Raw genomic sequence first — 18166 nt, forward strand, 5'->3', positions numbered from 1 at the left:
AGGGTAGTACCTTAGTCGGACCTGTACGGAGTAGGTAAGGTAGATAGTGTCTATTTCTATCTCAAAGACCTGGCTTCCAGCCTTCGTTACAGTCGGTGACGGAGAGTCAGCATGCCACATGCTGGTATTGTTCTTCCTGGCGAAAAGTAAGCTTTGAGCATGATACCCAATCTATGGCCTGATGTCTCAGGCGTCAACGGTACCTGAATCATGACTAATCGCTTGCTCCATCCAGCTCCACTCCAACTTACTCCGTAGGCCCAACGAAGCAGGTGACGTTGGATTATTGTCTACCTACAGTGGCGTAGGGGCGGATTCTCCTGGAATCTCACTATCTTTGCTGCCCTTAAACCGCCCTTATTAAACCGCCGTCTCCCTGAAATGTTTCTCGCTCGATCATAACTCCCATCTCCCCGTCACCCCATAACCGACATGGCTGCGACCAACAGTCCCGACGCCAGAGAGCTAAGCTTGATCTCCAAGGTAGAGCTCAGAATCGCCCTTGCAGATACAGACCAGAAGTTAGAGTCTCTTCTGGGGACATACCTAGCTCCATTACTGTTGAAGTTGAGCTCCGATAGCCATGCAGTTCGCAGCAAAGTTATCTCCGTCTGTCAGCACATCAACACCAGAGTCAAAGCTCCTGAGATTAAGCTCCCCGTTGCGGCGCTGCTGAAACAATTCAAGGAGCAAAAAGTGCAACTGATCCGGCATTTCGATTTGATCTATCTTCAACAGGGTATTGATCGCTTAGGCTCGGACGCAAGAGTTGAGATTCTAGTTCCATTGCTGCAAGGTATCTCCGAGATCGGGACCTCTGCAAATCAGGGCGCCGTTGTATTTAACCTTGTGCTGCGACTTCTACCATTGCTGAAGCTACCTCCAAGGGATAGCCCTGATGATTTGAACCTGAAGGCGCGGTTGGGTCTTTCGGACCAGGATACAGGTTTTCTCTCTCATTGGTTCTCAAAGTTATTGCTTCTGTTGCCCGCAGAGAAGGAGGCCAATACATGCCCAGGTCTATCACCAGCGGAGTACAAGTTTCTAAACAAGGACGTGCCTGTGACCGAAACCTGGAATCCTGGTCGAGACGGCGGGTTAAATCTGACCGAAACAAAAGTACAAGCTCTAAAGTTCATCTCCAGCGGCGCCTTCACCAATTCGGAGCGGCTGATGCCCGCCGTTATTGCGTCTGCAGACAGTAACTCTCGCTTGTGCGACATCGCGGAAGAACTTCTGAAGAGGTTTATACCAGACCTTGAGAGCGCAGAGGTTGTGCAACAACTCTATACCTTGTATTTTGGCAAGGGGCTGTCAGACGGAACACCGCCAGCGCGCCCTGCTCTGCAAATCAGGTTGCTCGTATTCTTGGGAAAATCCGTGACGGCGACGACTCACACAGACAAGGTCATCCGGTTGATCGAAGATGGCCTTCTGTCAGAGTCTGCGAGATCGTCTCAAGGATTGCAAGCTGCCAAGCTTCGGACCCAAATATTCAACTTCACGACATGGGTTGTTCGTATGGGCTCACAAAGCGACCTCAGGCACATGGCACCGAAGGTCATTGCCGGGCTGATGGATTTTATCCGATCCCAAGGGTGGCCTAGTCCAGGAGCCAGTGGTCAGCGACTTCCATCCACGGATCTGAGTCTTCGCGCCCTTGCGTATGAAAGTATCGGTATCATCGTACCTAAAGCGGATCTAGAGTTTAGTGGTGGTCACGAAAGGGTCTCCTATCTCGAGTTACTCAAGTGGCTTTTTACATCACTCAGCTGTGATGATTCTGGGCCCCAGATCTTCGTCAGCATTGAGCAGGCCTTGGGTAGCATTTTGAACTCATCGATAGACGTCGGGGATGCCGAGGCACAGAAGGAGCTGAGCCATTACCTACTATCTCAGATGAGAACACACCCAGGAGACGACGACCCAGAGACTGGGTGCAAAGTTCTTCGCGGTCCTCAGTATGCCGTTGTAAGGTTCACCAACCGGTTTCTGCCGTTCTCCAACTTCGTTGCGCGCTGGATCGATCTTATGGCCGTTTCAGGATCCGACAAACGTCAGGAGATTCTAGAAGAGGGGAAGAAGGGTTTGCATCCGTATTATTTTCGACTTCTGAACTCGACGCAGGATAACAAAACGGCCGCTCTATCTGACGTCTCGGGCGCGTCGAATTCGTGGTTTGAATTTCCGACGTTCATTGAAGCGACAAACTTCCTTCTATTCACAGTGGTACCAAGTACGCACGAGTTTGGAGTGTTCTCTGGCAGGTACCGAGATGTCTTCGCCCCTGCAATGGCTTTTCTCCGAAATATTCTACTCTGGAAGTCGCTCCTGGCAGCCCGTATCGACATGGAAATAGAACAAGATTGGGATTCCAAGCTCGACATCATGCTCGCATCAGATGAAAAGGCACGGTCGGCTTTGCAACAACACATCCGTTCAGTCGACCAGCCATTAGTTGTGATGTTCCTGCAGGCTGCCTTGATGGGTCTTGCCGATGGCCATCGAGAAGGTCGGCGACAATGTGGGGAGTATTTTGTTAGTGTCTGCTCACTTGCAGCTAATAGCGAAGTCGAAAAGCTTCTTCCTCAGGCTCTTTCATTGAAAGACGCTCTATTGAGCAATGACCAGGATGCGCAGAATGTGGCTGCTCGCGCACTCGGAATTTTAGCCTCCCATCCTGCCTTCTCTCAAGAGGACCTTGCCGTTCTCATCACAGATTTCTCAACTACTTTAGGGCAGTGGGAGTCAGTCATTGGTGAAAAGGCTCTTCGTGTTCGGGGAGCGGTGCTTGCGATGTCTTCTGTTCTGAGCAGGCTCGCCTTACGCAGAGCAGTGCAGAATGTCTCAGAGGCTAAGATCAATGCTTTTGTCAATGTCGTCTTGACCATGCTTAAGACTTCGCGCGACTCTATTCTCCGATTGTCTGCCCAAATTGCCATCGGCCAACTCAGTCTTTCTGGTATACTTTCTCCAAGTACGTTTTCTGATGCCAAATGGGGGACAGTCAAGGACAAGTTGCTTAAAGACGCGAAGACCGATAGCAAGGTGGCCATCTCGACCATTGGATTACTTTCCTTCACGTTCTCGAACGAAACACCGCAATTTAAACAACTCCTTGACTCGCTTTCCAGTCTACACGAACTTCGTAGCCCCGAGGTTCACTTTACAGTCGGTGAGGCACTGAGCAACGTTGTGGCTAGGTGGAGCTCCAAATCGCTCATCCCTGAATTCGATGTCGACGAGATTTTGCCCGAATCTAAGATTCCTTTTTCTGTCCTAGCAGACATGTGCGACAGACTCATTTCCGACAGTAGAGCTTCGAAGCCATCGCTAAGGAAGGCCTCAGCCATATGGCTGCTGTGCTTGGTCAAGAATTGCGGCCACATGGGAGAAATACAAAGTCGCCTCCGCAAGTGCCAGATCACGTTCGCTAGCTTGTTGGGTGATCGCGACGAGATGGTGCAAGAAACGGGGGCTCAGGGATTGAGCTTGGTGTACGAGATGGGCGACCAAGCCCTAAAGGATGACCTGGTGCGCGATTTAATAGATTCTTTCACAGCAACTAACTCAACCCTGGGCGGCGGTAAGATCAATGATGAAACTGAGCTCTTCGAACCAGGGGCCTTGCCTACTGGTGGAGGCTCATCTGTCAACACATACAAGGACATCATGAACCTTGCCTCTGAAGCTGGCGATCCAACCCTAGTTTATCGATTCATGTCGCTGGCATCGAACAATGCTCTCTGGACGAGCCGTGCAGCTTTCAGCAAACTTGGCATTAGCAATATCTTTTCGGATTCCAGCGTGAACGGATATCTGGCAAAGAACACCAAGATTTATCCGAAACTGTTTCGATATCGATTCGATCCAAACCCGAATGTGCAACGGTCTATGAATGCGATATGGCTTGCTCTGGTCAAGGACCCGAATGCAGTGATAACTGAACATTTCGATGAAATAATAGGCGATCTCCTAAAAAGTATGTTGAGTGGTCGGGAATGGCGAGTCCGACAGGCAAGTTGTGCTGCGATTGCGGACCTGATACAGGGTCGGCAGCCAGAAGTGTATGCCAAATACGTGGACGAGATATTTACCAAAGCGTTCAAGCTCGTTGATGATATCAAAGAAAGTGTCAGACTCACCGCGCTCAAGCTCTGCCAGACAATTGCCGGCTCAGTTATTCGCACCTTGGAAGCGAGCAATCCCGACACGAAACGGGTAAGGACTATGCTTGGGAGCACCATTCCATTTCTACTCAGTGATAAAGGCATGGAGTCTAGTGTACAGGAAGTACAGGGATTTGCGCTTGGTGCTCTAATACAGATTATCAAGAAAGGAGCGGGCGAATCCCTGCGACCATTTGTTCCCGGCATCATCGAACAATTCTTGAATTGCCTCAGCTCGTTAGAGCCGCAGGCAGTCAACTACGTGCATCTCAACGCCGACAAATACGGCTTGACGGGGCAGGAAATAGATAAAATGAGATTGTCTAGTATCCGCACGTCTCCGATGATGGAAGTGATCGAGCGTTACCTGATCGATATGCTGGATGACACAAGCCTGAAGGAATTTGCTACCAAGCTTGAGGGCGTCCTTCGCTCAGCCGTTGGACTACCCTCTAAGGTCGGGTGTAGCCGTGTGCTAGTCCTGCTTAGCATGCGCACAGTGCTTTTCCAGCCCTACGCTGATCGCTTCATCCAGCTTCTCGGTAAATACGTCGTTGACAGGAACGACACCGTCAGCGCCTCGTATTGCTCAGCCATTGGCTACCTCATGCGGCTGGCCTCAGACGATCGGATCCTGAAGACTATTGAGCATGCGAAAACTCTATATCTGACAGCTGAGGATGCCAATCAACGGGCTATTGCAGCCGAGATTCTGCATTCGTCCTCGAAACTGTCCAACGATCGCTTCATGGCTTTTGCTTCGACGGCGTTGCCATTTGTCTTTGTCGCAAAACACGATTTGGATGAGCATGTCCGGGATGTGTTTGACAAAACGTGGCAGGATAATGTCGGCGGCAATCGTGCTGTGTCACTTTACATCAAAGAGATTACCGATCTCGTTAGGGAAGACCTCCAATCTGCTCGGTGGGCGATAAAACACACCGCCGCACTGGCGATGGCGTCTGCCATCGAATCACTGGACTCCGAGATCGATCTCAGTACAAGTCAGTATGTTTGGCCGGTTCTAGAGAAGGCCCTAGCGGGGAAAACATGGGAAGGCAAAGAAAATGTGCTCAGAGCATTTGTCCGGTTTGCGAGCCAAGCGAGGAAATTGTGGCAGGAACAGCCACGGATTGGAGAGTTGGTGAAGGTGAGTCCGGAGTAATTTTTGCTTTTTTTTTGTGTCTACCCCCTGTTTTGCGAAGGTTTTATTCTGAGCAACTTGGCTACGAGCTACGTGCTGATCAACCCAAAGACGATTACCATTCGAGAGGCCAAACGGAATAACCCTGCATATCGGCCACATGGCCTGACTGCTCTGGGTGGAGTCGCACAGGCACGCAAGGACCTAGATCTCACGGCTGAAGCAATCAGCATCGTTTCCAAAGTGCTGGATGACCTGGATGATGCAGGAGATCCCATGGATGTTGATTCGGGCAGCGGTCCCGGGACAAAACAAACGTTGGAGGACACGTTGGCGGCCTGCGTAAAGTGTCTTTTGCAGAGCTTCGGCCCAGCTATGCGGGCAGTGCAAGCGCCATCGGAAGGTGAGAAAGAGCCTCTTTGTCCTCGCACTCAAGCGGCATTGTTGAGGTTTGGCTAATTAAAGAACTATTCTCTGCCACAGGTCACACAGGCTATCTTACAGAATTGCTGTCAAATCTCCGTAGAGCCTTAAATTTAGGAGGCAAGAAAACACAGATCACTCTCTTCGAGGAGCTGCGCCTCGTCTTCACCCAGTCGGCCGGGGACAGAGAAGCTACTCACAGGCTCTTGGCGGCGCTAGCAGGGGATTTGCTCCCGTATGAGATTGACTTGTCGGTTGAAGCAATCCGAAAGGGACGTGCTGAAGCAACGGCCGCATACGTTAAACTCTGTCGGGTCTCAAAGATGATCATAGACCCGCAATTACAGGAGGCTGTTTATCGGTGGGCCAAAGAGGAGAGGTCAGGTCCCGTCAGGCAAATCCTTGATGGGGTGATCGGACAGTTGGCCAAAACTTAGATTCGAAATCATTTTTGAACGCCGATTTACTTTCGCAATTGCGAATTGAGGAGCTGAACTGGTCTGGGAGCTCAGCCAGCCATCACCATTCGTGGCGATTAAAATGATGGGAGGGTGGGCCCGCGAAAAGCTAAGAAATAGCTACCACTCAGCCAGTGGTTCGTGCCATATCAGCGGTATCAATCGAGTGTGCAGGTTGCAGGTGCAGGTGTGTCACCCGACAACTTGACAAGACATTTTGGGCCCTGAGGCTTGGGGCTTGGACTTGGAAGCGAAGGGAGGGGTTCACCAAATTCAAGTCCGTGCTGTTCCTGGAGATAGCGTCGGGTTCCAAGGCTGGATTCGCCCGAAATACCATCGGTGATTTGTAGTTTCTGACCAATATCCTTATTTACGATAGAGTACTGCGACAAGAGAACACTGAATCCAAATGCGCCCCTCTTCTCCGAGTCAGACCAGTCATGCAAGGTGGAGCGAATAATGACGGTCGGCGTTCACCGAGGGATGGCGTGTAAATACGGAGGCAACGCGACGGATGGATGGACCTATGATTCTGGCATTCTGCAGGCTGCAGCTCGCACTTCCCCAGATACTTAGCAGTAAGAAAGGTGCGAATAATAATGAGCAGATCAGATTTAGACTATTTCGTGTCATCGGTCCGGAGTAGTAACTAGCATGAGTGGCAAGTTTAACGCACATGGCAAGGCTAGTGCAGAAGGCGACGAGGTCTAGGCCAACGGATAGATTGCTCAATTCTCGATAGTCTGGTCTGGAGAGTCGAGAGTCGAGACAAAGGGTCAGTCCGTAGTCTGGTCTGCCTTCGGATCCGAGAAAGTGCGGAAGAAGCAAGCATGAGACACAATTTAATCTCTGAGGTACGTACCAAGTACCAACTTTGAGGAATCTATTTTTGCTGCAGAATAGGAGCCAGAGTCTGGAGGCAGGATGGCAGGATGGCAGGGAAAAGGAAAAAGGAAAAAGGAAAAAGCAGTCGGTGCAGGGGGGAGATGATGAGGGGAGATAATAACCACATAGTTAGGAGTGAGAGGTGTGACTGACACTGCACTGAGCCATGTGGAAATTTGACAGCTGTGCTTGGTTCTTAGTCTATTTCTCAACTCGCTCTCGATTGATCCTTTCGATCTCACTCTCTTCCTACTCTGTACTAAATCGAAGACCCGCTCTCTCTCTCTCTCTCTCTCTCTCTCTCCTCCGCTTGTCTCCTATTCGCTCTACTTAGGATCGCTTCAAAGCTATAGTCAGTCTCCGGACCGGGATCCTTCATCATGCACCACATCAACCTGTTCTTTTCTTTTTATTTATTTTCCATGCCCTTTCTTCTTGCCTCCCCTAGTCCAGCCATGGATAGTTAGCTCCACGGAGTCCGCGATGCTGCGCAGCGGCCTGCTTATTCCTGTCAGTGTCCAGCCGTATGCCCCCCACCCCAGCTGGCTGCTGAGGCCGAATCTTCACGGCCGATTCAAAGTTCAAGGCTCGCGCTCTCGCTTCCGATTACCGGTTGCGTTATCGTATCGTGAGAGACAAAAAAAAAGCAATCAGAACAAGGGCCCGCCCTGATAACCGCTGCTATTCACACGTGGCTGTGAGGCTCTAGCGCCATACTATATATATATGCTTAACGGTAGCTTGTTCATTGCTCCATAAGGCCCTCTCGAACCGGTGTTCTCTCTAATTTCTGCAATCTTACTCTCACTGGCTTTATTCCTCCCACAAAATGTCCTCCCGCAGAAGTCAACCATCAAGGAAGCGTCCCCTGCGCTTACCTACCATTGCGCCCAAAGATGATGTGATGCTATTGAACCATAATACTGGCAACCCTACTGCTGTCAGAGCCACAATTATACAGCCCCGGCTGCGCTTCCCGCCACGATCCCGCACTGGTTGTTGGTACGTCTCTCATCGTTGCGCAGCTCCAAGTCTCTCTTTGGAATGCCCTCCCTAATCCAGCTTCGTCTCTTAGGACTTGCAGAGTGAGCAATGCCCTTTAATCTACCACATCTGGATTGCGTAGGTCAATTGAACGTGCTGACATGGATATTTGCGTGAACTAGAGCCGCAAGAGTGAGTCTGCAACTGAACTTCGCTTGAGTCCCTCTAGTATGTCTTACTGATTGTCACCAGTCAAGTGTGATGAAGTCCATCCACAGTGTAACGTGAGTCTGAACGTTAGGGCTCGAACAAGATCCTGAACAGAGCACTGACACACTATTCAGCAATGCGCACGGCTTGGCCATGTTTGCGACTACCAACCACGGCTGTGCTTTCGTGACGACACTCGTCGGGTCATGGAGCGTATGCCCGACGTCAAGACAAAGGGAAATAGTGTCTGGGACTGTGAGTTTAGTCAAATCCGTTCCCCTCAGCACTACATGTACTGATACAAAGTGGTCCTAGCAGCCAAAATGACATTCCGAAGCAAGCTTCCCACAACAGCAGAAGCGATTCCGAATGATATACTCCCCGATTTTTCAAAGCTTACATCCGACGAGGACCGGGAAAAAAAGGCTCAAAGTTCGGTACCAGGAACATATCATGTTATTGTGGTTCCGGAGAGCTTCTCGCGCCTTCCAGAGTACACAGAAGACGCTTACGATGCTGTGTCCAGCAATCCATACTCCAGCCCACTGTCAGAGTATAGTAGCTACGAACTGACGGACGATGTCACCATGTTGGATGATCCGAATGTGGTGATCCTCAACCGGTTCAAGGACTCTCGAAAGCAAGTCCACCCCAGCCGCCACAGCTATATACAGTCCCCGAGTTCTGATATAGGCTCCCAAGATGCCTCGGCCGCGATAATGTATGCTTCTATGGAAGACACATCTGAGGACCAGATTTCCGAATCGGTTGACTTTGATACATATAATGCGACCATGCTGGACCATTTTCAAAATGTCGTCTGGATGCAGATGATCCCCGGTGGCCACCGCTACTTGGATGCGAGTGCTTATGAGCATGAGGTTCCAAATTTCCCTCCAATAAGTGGTGAACGGTATGCTTGGAGTCCGCACTTTTGCTAAACTTTCCTATAATTAATGTATGTTTTTTGAACTCTGAGTTAGCGACCGTGCTTTCCTTTCTATGTAGCGTCACTACGTCAGCCAGGTTATCTATATACGTTGGAGCTCTAAAGACTCGAAAAAGGTTAGCTTTTGCCATAGGCTGTTAGAGCCAATATTTTTGATTTTCCCTTCATCGAGGATCGGTAGCTCAGTTGGTAGAGCAAGCGGCTGCAGTTTCTTGTGTCCGCTAGGTCATGCGTTCAAATCGCGTCTGGTCCTTTTTGGTAGACGTTTTCTTTTTGAAAATATTTCTTTATTTATTCTACGCTGTTTACTTCTTTACTGTTCTCACTCTACAAGGATTAGCAATCCAGATGGTAACTAGAGCAAGCGGCTGCAGGTTCCTGTTTCCGCTAGGTCACGCGTTCAATTCGCGTTCGATCCTTTTTTTTTCAAGCACTTTGAAAATGTTTTTACCCAAGATATCTTTTTTATTCATATCCTGATATCACTATTTGAGTAGTCACCCTGTACAGAGAAGATAGCTTTAGAGAGAAAAAACTCTATACTATTCTTTTTCTTCTAGTATAGTTAAACTTGTTTACTAGACATATAAAGAGAGAGCTGTCAAGTTTAAAAAAATGAAGTATAGGACCGAACGCGATTTGAACGCATGACCTAGCGGACACAAGAAACTGCAGCCGCTTGCTCTACCAACTGAGCTATCGATCCTTGTTCTATCTGCAATTATTAAAGATTACGTACAGATCAATCTAAAATTTGGCGAGCATAAGGTACCAAACTGAAAACTAGCACCCTAAATTCATCGGGCCGTCTAGGGCGGTTGGTCGAGTCGGACCAAAAGCATATCGACCTGAGTTACCTGACAAACTTGGTTATATTCATAATGTCGTTCCATGTCAACCTTCTTCAACCATGACGAAGTAACGAGACGTTGACCATACTAGAGCTAGATGATGATGAACACTGGAAGATCAATGCCTTCAAAACTAATGCTAATTTCAATGGAGATACCTAGATTATTTAGTTTCTTGGAAGGATTGGCATGCAGAGTACAATCAATGGGTCATCGCCACATATATCCACGCATATCGACTGGTCAAATCATTCGAAACTAATTACAACAAAACTGGACCAAATGCCTTGCTACTATAACATTGTCAGGAATGAACAAAGTCGCCGCCAGTTCCCTAAAACACCACGGGGGATGCCTGCATACAATTGGCATAATTCAATGCCATGTAACCAGCATCCCCAGCGAGGCGGCGAACATGTCTGGAGGAAAAATACTCGCCCCATTATACTGTGGTGACATTGGTACCCGGACGGATAGGCATACCCGACAATCTCCAGGTGTGGACGAATTCGTTGTATACAGGAAAATGAGGCTATCATGTGTTAATTGTACTTGAACAATCCACCGGCCGGACAGGTACTTGGTCTTTTTTGGCGGCGAGGTGCGCTGGGGGACTTACGGCCATGTCCTTTTTAGTAGCCGTAAGCTGATGTTCACGCCGGTGGGCACCTTCGGCATGCTCAAAGCCTCGACATGGTGTGATATCTGCTTTGTTAATCGCTTCAATGCATCGATCCGAGAACGAGAATCTGCCATCAGGCTCGCGGAGGTAGAAAACGTCGGAGGTATAACCCAGGGTAGCCGAGAGCTCTGTGATATTCATTAACATCGCGGTCGCCACCTATTAAAAAAACTAGATAACAACATACATTTATTCAATTCGCGTTTCTGAGCTAGCACTGCGCGGAGAGGATTGATGCCTTGTTGAGGTTAGCTAAATTGACCCGTATATATATGATGTCAAGAAACGTACCACCCACATTCGAGCTAGTCCCCGTCCTCTTCATCATACTCGAGCTCGTACTCGAGTTGGTTCTCGTCCTCCTCTTTGTATTCGAGCTCGTCCTCGTCCTCCTACTCGTTGTATTCGTGCTGATCCTCGTCCTCATTCTCGTCACGTACGAGCTGGTCCTCACGATACTCCTCCTTGTATCCGAGTTCAGAGTCGGATTTAGGAAAGGACATCTACTCTAGAGGCTATTCAGTTTCACTCGTAAATATATGGCGTCAAGAAACTTATTACTGGAGATTAAGTAGGTCTACTCCAGTCAGATAGTCAGATTCCGGCTTGTCTGTCTCAGGGTTGAGGACACAGTGAAAGGTTCCCATTTTCACACTAATATTTTGCGTCTGAGCAAAAATAGGCGAATGTATTATTCAAAGGGGAACAGGGAAAGGGAAGAGAATATGTCGTTGTGAAAGGGAGGATAAGAGAAGGTGTTGGATTTGAAATAAACAGACAGGACGTCGCAACAAATGCCCTGTCAGTGTGCCATCAAGTTCCCTTAATTGTCTTCCTCGCAGGTTACATATTCTTATTCTTGGGGGGATCCTCTCCAACCACTCTCATCTGAATCCTCCTTCATATCCCCCACAACACCACTCTCGCACTTTCACATTCTCATCATAGTCTTCCTCCATATCCGCCACAAACTGGTCACCCATATTCACCACAGTCATTTTTCATATCCGCCACACTTCATATCCTCTGATCAAAATCGTTCTTGCACCTTCAGTCAGAATGACTTCTGAAAGCCTGAGCATATGGGCCCGACACTGGGCTGCCCTCCAAGGTGGCCAGCTACGAACTAAAGCGCCGCTTCCAGGTATCATGCACATAATGGACCTCGGCCATGCATTGGGCTTCTGCCCACCAGAGCCCCCCGACGGTCCATTTAATTTGACAGAAGAGGAGGTGGAGAACCTGACATCAGATCCCCCGGTTCCTGTTAAGCAACCTACCTACCCCCCTATTCAAGGAGTCCCGCCAATGCAACCGGTTCCGCCCAATGGCAAGGTCGATATCGACGGCCGGGTTATAACCACAACAAAGTATGTCGGAGGACAAGAGTGGGTAGACGAAGTCATTGTAAGTTCTGGTTACTTGAAGACTAGTTATACTCTTCCTAATCAAGCTCTAGCTGCCAGTTGATTCCCAAACCCCGATCAACGTCCCAGCGGATTTCCGGGCCCAGCCTCACCCCTGGCAGTTGGAGGGTGCGGCCCAAATCCAATTCTTATGCCAATCAAGATTCAGGGGTGCCCTTTGCGGGGACGCGATGGGACTAGGAAAGATCTTACAGGCGATCCTCGCGATAGACCTCGCAAGGCCAGAACGTGGGTGCTTTTCTCTCGTGCTATGCCCAGCGTCATGTCGCGAGCAGTGGCGCTCTGAGATAGAGTCGGCCTACATGATCGTACGTTATCCTGACTATCTATATAAGATCTGACACCGCTGACTTGTTTACCTCGCTCTATATAGGGCAGAACACCGAAGACGATTGTCTTGGACGACCGAAATACCACCCTTCACGAACTCCTACAAGATCAATACGAAGTGGTCATCGTCTCTTTTCAGTTCTTAGCCGAACAACACAAAAGGCTGATTGCCACCCCACGTCGATTCTATGATTATCGAGAAGGCACGAATGATCAACCACCAATCTTCCCCACTTGTCCTTTCTACGATGGCGCTCTGCGAGCACTAGACCTTCCTATCAAGCGCCTGGTCGTCGATGAGTGTCAACATCTAAAACGTGAGAATGGCTCTATTTTCAATGCCTGTGCTGCTGTATATCGCACCGCCACCATCTTATTATCGGGGACCATGATCGATAATAGGTGGCCGGATATCACGAATGCTGTCAGTCTCCTCAAAGGACACCCAATAAACAATCGCAGGCGGTTTATGGCTGCTTTTGAACACAATAAAGGCATTCCGCGCCAGAATTTGCTCCAAAGATTTCTCCTTGGAATCATGATAGCCAGATCCTCGGATACATTCATTCTTCCGGGACTGCACTCAAGCGATATTACATTCGAACTGGGTGACCATGATCGAAAGAGGGTCCAGAAACTGATGAAAAAGTATCAGGCCGCCATCGCCTTTAGGGCAGAGCGGCTGGCCCGTGGCGAAGGAACCGCAGATGATGTACAGGCTCTTGGTTATTCCGTTGAAGCGCAGTTGGTGGCTTCTCACCCTTTCATAATAGAGAACCGCCCATCTCTACCCGAACTATCGATCAGCGAGACCGAAATCCAAGCTGATGTTGACGGAGTGGTGGCCATGCTCACTGCCCATGAGGATTCAGTGACCGAGCATTCACGGGAGAATTGGCTCCAGCGTTTACAAGCAACACCCCTCGACATCCTCAAAGCACCGCCTCGGATGCAAGCCTTTGTCAAGTTATGGAAGGAGGTAAGGCAACAGTATCCGAATGACAAGGTAATAATATTTAGTCGTTACCGCAAGTTGTTGGACATCGTCTATCAGATTCTCTCACGGGAATCTAATCGAGGGGGTTATCCCCTCCAGTATCATGGGTTAATGGCGGCAAAGGAGAAAATTCGCGCGGAACAAGCTTTCCGTGCCACTGGCGCCGGGGTGCCTTTGCTCATCACCGCCCAGTCTGGAGGTACAGGGCTCAACATTCAGAGTGCGTCGGTTGTTATACAGATGGAGGTCTGGTGGAACAAAAATTCCGAACAGCAAGCTATTGCCAGATGCTACCGCTATGGCCAGGAGAAAGAGGTGAAGTACTTCCGTCTGTATGCATCAAACAGCGAGGTGGACAAAGTTATTAATACTACACGGGGGGAAAAAGCTAAGATAAACGATGCCATCATGTCAGGGATATGGCGACGCCATGACCAGCCAGTTCATGTCCCCGAGGCGGAGGATATTATGGATATGGACTGAGCCCATGGTTATTCCAGACACTTACTGTGCCGTTCCAAGTAATATCATTTCCGACTGTACTTATCTTGAAGACCGTGAAATGCAACAGACAGCAGCATTGAGGAGAAAGTGAAAATGAGTATAAATGTAGTTCAAGCTAAACCGACAGGACACTGCTCCCCTATCCATATTTTCACCCAGATCCCTCATCCGCTCGCACTACCAGGAGAGTCTACATCAGCCGTCGAGTGGCATATTTTGGTGTGGGAATACTCCGTACTCACAGATCATTGGTTTCCAGCTTTCGGGTTGACCCGGAAGTTTCGCCTGTCTGTCCTCCAAAACGTTTGCCAGTCTCTTGCATGCGTCTATATCCTGTATATCGTACGGTCTTTCGGCCAAGCGAAATAGATATGGCTGAAGTTTGAAGATCTCTCTCTGGAGCTCTCTCGGTAGATCGACTGTTGGTTTGATTTGGTTCGAAAGCGCCCTCCTCTGCCATGCTCTCTCAAGTAGGTTCGTGAGAACTCGCTTAGCCTTGTTGAATCTTTTTTTGCTGTCGTCAGGGTCGTCTGGGTCAATATAAGCCGGATCTCCCGCCTCGGTGTGTATCATCTCTGCTGCTTGAGCAAGGTCCTCTATGGCGCGATTAATTTGTTTGAAGAGCAGTTCGTCAACACCCGGAAGTGTTTTACGGACATCGTGATCACCCTGATCCATGTCTGATAGGTTACACTAGGAGTCAGTTTGTTTATAGATACGAATAAAGAACAGTTTATACCTCACCTATTCTGTTTTCCAAGTTCGTGTGGAAGAGATGGCTTGGGCTGGTAAATTAGGGGCATGAAGTGGTGTGAGAGAACAGCATGAGACGAATAAATGTTCCGTCTTGATACAACGGTTTATCATGTGTATGTGTGTGTGCTGTGTTGCTCCCCCAACCAAGAATGGATGTCTCATCTACCCTTCAGATTTCCTTGTAGGCTTCAAGTTCCCCCCTGTTCCCATCATCCTTGGAATACTCTCATCCTAAGTCTCTCTGACATTATTTACTTCAACTGAAGACCGCCAGCATCTCCTTTCCTTCCATCAAGTCGAGCAACCAACTTCTTGAACTCAAGCATAAGTATTATCCCACCATGTTCTATGCTACCTGTTGTTATTCTGGTCCTAACAGTAACACAGTGTCCACCCAGGGCGCCCCAGATCCGCTCGAGAATCATGCGTTTACAGTTGGAGGGGCTTGCTATAAGCTCGAAAAGGAATTCCAGAACCGTCCAAAACCTTGGCTAGTAACCGCAAAGGCCATATCAACGAAATCATACAACGATGTCAAAGAGCAGCAAGGGATTAGCAACCTGACGGAGTTCCATGTCCGGGAACAAGATAACCCATCAACTGTCTACAATGAGCAACGCTATTTGGTGATCGGGGTGACACCATGCCGTAAATTGACGCCTAAAGATGTCAAAGTGACTATACCTAGGTTTCGTCCAGTTGCGGAGAGCATACCCAACACTGTCCACAAACCCGAAGCTAGTGGTATTTTGGCAATTCGTGTGGTGACACCGTACGATGTGAAGACACATGATGATGCGGTCAAGCTATACGCACTGGCATACCCTGACAGCGGTGGCCTATGCCACGCATATGTTATTGCTCAACCATACACATTCTATTTCCATGAGTATAGGGACGTGCAAACCAATCAAGAGGTTTGTAAAGCGACTTGGAACGACCTAGTAAAGCGCCAAAGGCGCATCGCTACTAAAGAAGACAGGCGTTTGGGCAAGTCTATCCGGTCCGACCTCGAGCCCGACCTCCTCATGTCAATGAGATTGCTCAACGATAGCCTGGCTGCATCCAACCATTCTGCGGCGATTGGTGTGATCGCCAAACTTTCCAGTCTGGCCGCCCGCATTGGTCCTATCGAGGCTGATCAAGAAGCAATCATTGAAACCTTTCTCGACGGGAGAAAGGTCATGGGAAGTGTTCAAATCGACCAGGTGCTGACCGCCATGAATGTGTTCTGGATCATACCAGATATCTCGGAAATTTTTCTCCGACGTATTCGTGAAGCCCTTGAGTCTCAGAAAATTCACGTCCAGTTGAGATACGGCAGGGAGTTCATGGTACATGTGATCGGTCGACTGGTCGATACCTCGGGCACCCTAATGGTCGATGTCAAGCGTCTTCTGGATCGCATTGTTTCCAGCTCGACTGAGATCGTTGAGCGCCCGACTGTTTCTCTTTACACAGACGGGCAAGAAGCCGCAACCGCGCTCAAGGCGGAGATTGAGTGGCTATCTGCGTTCAGACAGAAGGTGTTTGACTACGGGACAGAAATCGGGGCAAGATTTGGGCACCAACAAGTACCTGGATCGATGGACGAGATCTATGGAAGATTGCCATACGCCATAACAAAAGACGAGAACAGATTATTATTCGACCAGGCTCTGTGTTTTCAGGCCAATCTTTTCGAGATGGATATGTTCGCCATCTGTGCATAGTTAGACGAGTTCATATCCATGAAACAGCTTATTAATCGGGATATTCTCAACCCTCCGGCTACCTGAGCGCGTGAAATTCTCTTTTATGCTGTAGCATCCGAGAGTTGGTCTCGATCGAGGACAGGTTTCGGGATTCATATGGCGGGGAAATTTAACCATATTTCGATGCCATTGTTTCTTTTCTGTACTTATGCAAGCACAGTTGAATGGAATTCATTGATCGGAAATGTACATTCAGTTAACGTAATTCCCGGGCGGCCGGTGCATCCCGGGCGGCCGGTGTTTTTCTCCACCACCCCCAACGCGTATTCCACCCTCAACTTTCAACAGCCACTATGCCACCATTCAGGCGTAAATCGAAACAAGAATTGATTAAGCAGGAAGGCAGGATTTAATACGCGATTCAAGATATTAAAAATAAAAAATATACGAAAATTGCGCCCGCGGCGCGTTATTATAATATTTATCTAAATATACTTGCAGGAAGACTCCGTAGTCTTTAACTACAGGCAGAACTTCGCAACTACTAGTATAGGCTATCCCTAGCTTAAGAAAATATCTTAATAACATAGATAATATCTCTTAATATTCGTGGAGCCCCCCCCAGGCCCTCGCGCGTCCGTGAGATAGCAGAAATTATCCTGAAGGAGTATAACCCGGCTTGTGCACCTATTAGACGAAACTAGGTAATAAGCTTTATTAAGAGATACCCTAATATTAAAACCCGGATAGCTTGAAAGATTAGTTGTTAGAGAGTTATATGTGAAGATCCTAAAGTAATTAGCTTATTTTTTAAAGAGTTAGAGAAGATTAAAGACAAGCATAGTATTTTAAATAAAGATATCTTTAATTTTAATAAAACTAGCTTTGTTATAAGCCTAATTATATTAATAAAAGTTATATTAAGAGCTAAAATACTAGGTAAGCTATAGCTTATTATGCTAGGGAATTAGGAATAAGTTATTATTATTAAATATATTAATTTAGCTGGCTGGTTAGTACTAACTACTATTATTTTTAAAGAAAAGCGCTATATTAAGGGCTGGTTTAAGGGATTTATGTTACGGAAGGGCAGACCTCTCTGCGTCTTCCTAACCCTGGTAACCTCTTGTAAGCTCGTAACGCTTGACTTAACTTACTTAATCCTTTCTCTAAATAGCTTCACATCTAACTAGTATAAAGACTAGTTATAGTTAGGGTTAAGCTTAGTTAAAGTAGGCAAGGCCAAGTATCCTATATATAAAATACCTATAAAGTAGTTTATACGAGTATATTACTATTCTAAAGGTAACTCTAAGATAATAATTTATATTAATTATAAAGAATAAGTAAGACTAGATATAGTAGTAATAAGTATCCTTAAATATTTTTTGTCCTAACTACTATCCTGACTACCCTTTTTCTATTATTAGTATAGTAGTTTAAGTAGTAGTTCTTAGTAACTACTATCTTAACTACTAATACTTGGTTATTTACTATAATAATTATTATAATAGTCTTATATAACCTATAACTTACCTTAGCTCTCTTCTACTTACTTAATAGTTTATTACTAAAATATACTAGACTATTATCCTAGGGCGACAGCTATTATCCCGTGACTACTATCCTTACTTAATAATAGTTCTTTTCTTAATAATAGTTTTTTATAAGTTACTATCTTTCTCTAATAATAGTTTTTTATA

The 18166-nt window shown here is 47.6% G+C and overlaps 5 protein-coding genes and 2 non-coding genes across 7 annotated transcripts; 4 read left to right on the plus strand and 3 right to left on the minus strand.

The window, feature by feature from the left end:
- The first annotated feature begins 258 nt into the window (after window positions 1–258).
- BJY04DRAFT_60290 (ECM29 family proteasome component) lies at window positions 259–6403 on the plus strand. Its single transcript, XM_073720709.1, has 3 exons — window positions 259–5319; window positions 5425–5716; window positions 5779–6403. Exons 1-3 carry the CDS (start codon window positions 433–435, stop codon window positions 6171–6173), a joined length of 5574 nt encoding a protein of 1857 aa, XP_073571318.1. The 5' UTR covers window positions 259–432; the 3' UTR covers window positions 6174–6403.
- A 1315-nt stretch (window positions 6404–7718) lies between these two features.
- On the plus strand, window positions 7719–9516 carry BJY04DRAFT_189130 (uncharacterized protein). Its single transcript, XM_073711334.1, has 7 exons — window positions 7719–8081; window positions 8155–8164; window positions 8246–8255; window positions 8316–8347; window positions 8408–8528; window positions 8589–9186; window positions 9253–9516. Exons 1-7 carry the CDS (start codon window positions 7909–7911, stop codon window positions 9254–9256), a joined length of 948 nt encoding a protein of 315 aa, XP_073571319.1. The 5' UTR covers window positions 7719–7908; the 3' UTR covers window positions 9257–9516.
- BJY04DRAFT_t73 lies at window positions 9394–9475 on the plus strand. The gene has a single exon. It is a non-coding gene; the product is annotated as a tRNA-Cys (tRNA).
- Window positions 9517–9846: 330 nt separating the features above from the next.
- Window positions 9847–9928, minus strand: BJY04DRAFT_t74. Its single transcript has one exon. It is a non-coding gene; the product is annotated as a tRNA-Cys (tRNA).
- A 322-nt stretch (window positions 9929–10250) lies between these two features.
- BJY04DRAFT_189134 (uncharacterized protein) lies at window positions 10251–10988 on the plus strand. The gene is made up of 3 exons (XM_073711335.1): window positions 10251–10605; window positions 10693–10883; window positions 10943–10988. Exons 1-3 carry the CDS (start codon window positions 10384–10386, stop codon window positions 10968–10970), a joined length of 441 nt encoding a protein of 146 aa, XP_073571320.1. The 5' UTR covers window positions 10251–10383; the 3' UTR covers window positions 10971–10988.
- Window positions 10989–12727: 1739 nt separating this feature from the next.
- Window positions 12728–13068, minus strand: BJY04DRAFT_189136 (uncharacterized protein). Its single transcript, XM_073711336.1, has one exon. It carries the CDS (start codon window positions 13050–13052, stop codon window positions 12816–12818), a length of 237 nt encoding a protein of 78 aa, XP_073571321.1. The 5' UTR covers window positions 13053–13068; the 3' UTR covers window positions 12728–12815.
- Window positions 13069–14078: 1010 nt separating this feature from the next.
- BJY04DRAFT_189137 (uncharacterized protein) lies at window positions 14079–14799 on the minus strand. The gene is made up of 2 exons (XM_073711337.1): window positions 14758–14799; window positions 14079–14693 (listed from the first exon to the last, which is right to left on the minus strand). Exon 2 carries the CDS (start codon window positions 14689–14691, stop codon window positions 14209–14211), a length of 483 nt encoding a protein of 160 aa, XP_073571322.1. The 5' UTR covers window positions 14692–14693; window positions 14758–14799; the 3' UTR covers window positions 14079–14208.
- Between the last annotated feature and the right edge of the window lie 3367 nt (window positions 14800–18166).

This window comes from Aspergillus karnatakaensis (genome assembly GCF_047715665.1).
Source record: "Aspergillus karnatakaensis strain CBS 102800 unplaced genomic scaffold BJY04scaffold_24, whole genome shotgun sequence".
Taxonomy (NCBI): domain Eukaryota; kingdom Fungi; phylum Ascomycota; class Eurotiomycetes; order Eurotiales; family Aspergillaceae; genus Aspergillus; species Aspergillus karnatakaensis.

What these genes read in the sequence shown, in the direction of transcription:
- BJY04DRAFT_60290 (XM_073720709.1), top strand. Translation starts at nt 433, where the DNA reads ATGGCTGCGACCAACAGTCCCGACGCCAGAGAGCTAAGCTTGATCTCC. An exon ending in GGATTGGAGAGTTGGTGAAG is followed by an intron (nt 5,320 to 5,424) that starts GTGAGTCCGGAG and finishes ATCAACCCAAAG; the next exon opens with ACGATTACCATTCGAGAGGC. An exon ending in AGTGCAAGCGCCATCGGAAG is followed by an intron (nt 5,717 to 5,778) that starts GTGAGAAAGAGC and finishes GGCTAATTAAAG; the next exon opens with AACTATTCTCTGCCACAGGT.
- BJY04DRAFT_189130 (XM_073711334.1), top strand. Translation starts at nt 7,909, where the DNA reads ATGTCCTCCCGCAGAAGTCAACCATCAAGGAAGCGTCCCCTGCGCTTA. An exon ending in AAGTCCATCCACAGTGTAAC is followed by an intron (nt 8,348 to 8,407) that starts GTGAGTCTGAAC and finishes CACACTATTCAG; the next exon opens with CAATGCGCACGGCTTGGCCA. An exon ending in GGGAAATAGTGTCTGGGACT is followed by an intron (nt 8,529 to 8,588) that starts GTGAGTTTAGTC and finishes AAGTGGTCCTAG; the next exon opens with CAGCCAAAATGACATTCCGA.
- BJY04DRAFT_189134 (XM_073711335.1), top strand. Translation starts at nt 10,384, where the DNA reads ATGAACAAAGTCGCCGCCAGTTCCCTAAAACACCACGGGGGATGCCTG. An exon ending in TTGTATACAGGAAAATGAGG is followed by an intron (nt 10,606 to 10,692) that starts CTATCATGTGTT and finishes TGGGGGACTTAC; the next exon opens with GGCCATGTCCTTTTTAGTAG. An exon ending in ACCCAGGGTAGCCGAGAGCT is followed by an intron (nt 10,884 to 10,942) that starts CTGTGATATTCA and finishes ATAACAACATAC; the next exon opens with ATTTATTCAATTCGCGTTTC.
- BJY04DRAFT_189136 (XM_073711336.1), bottom strand. Translation starts at nt 13,052, where the DNA reads ATGATTCCAAGGAGAAATCTTTGGAGCAAATTCTGGCGCGGAATGCCT.
- BJY04DRAFT_189137 (XM_073711337.1), bottom strand. Translation starts at nt 14,691, where the DNA reads ATGGATCAGGGTGATCACGATGTCCGTAAAACACTTCCGGGTGTTGAC.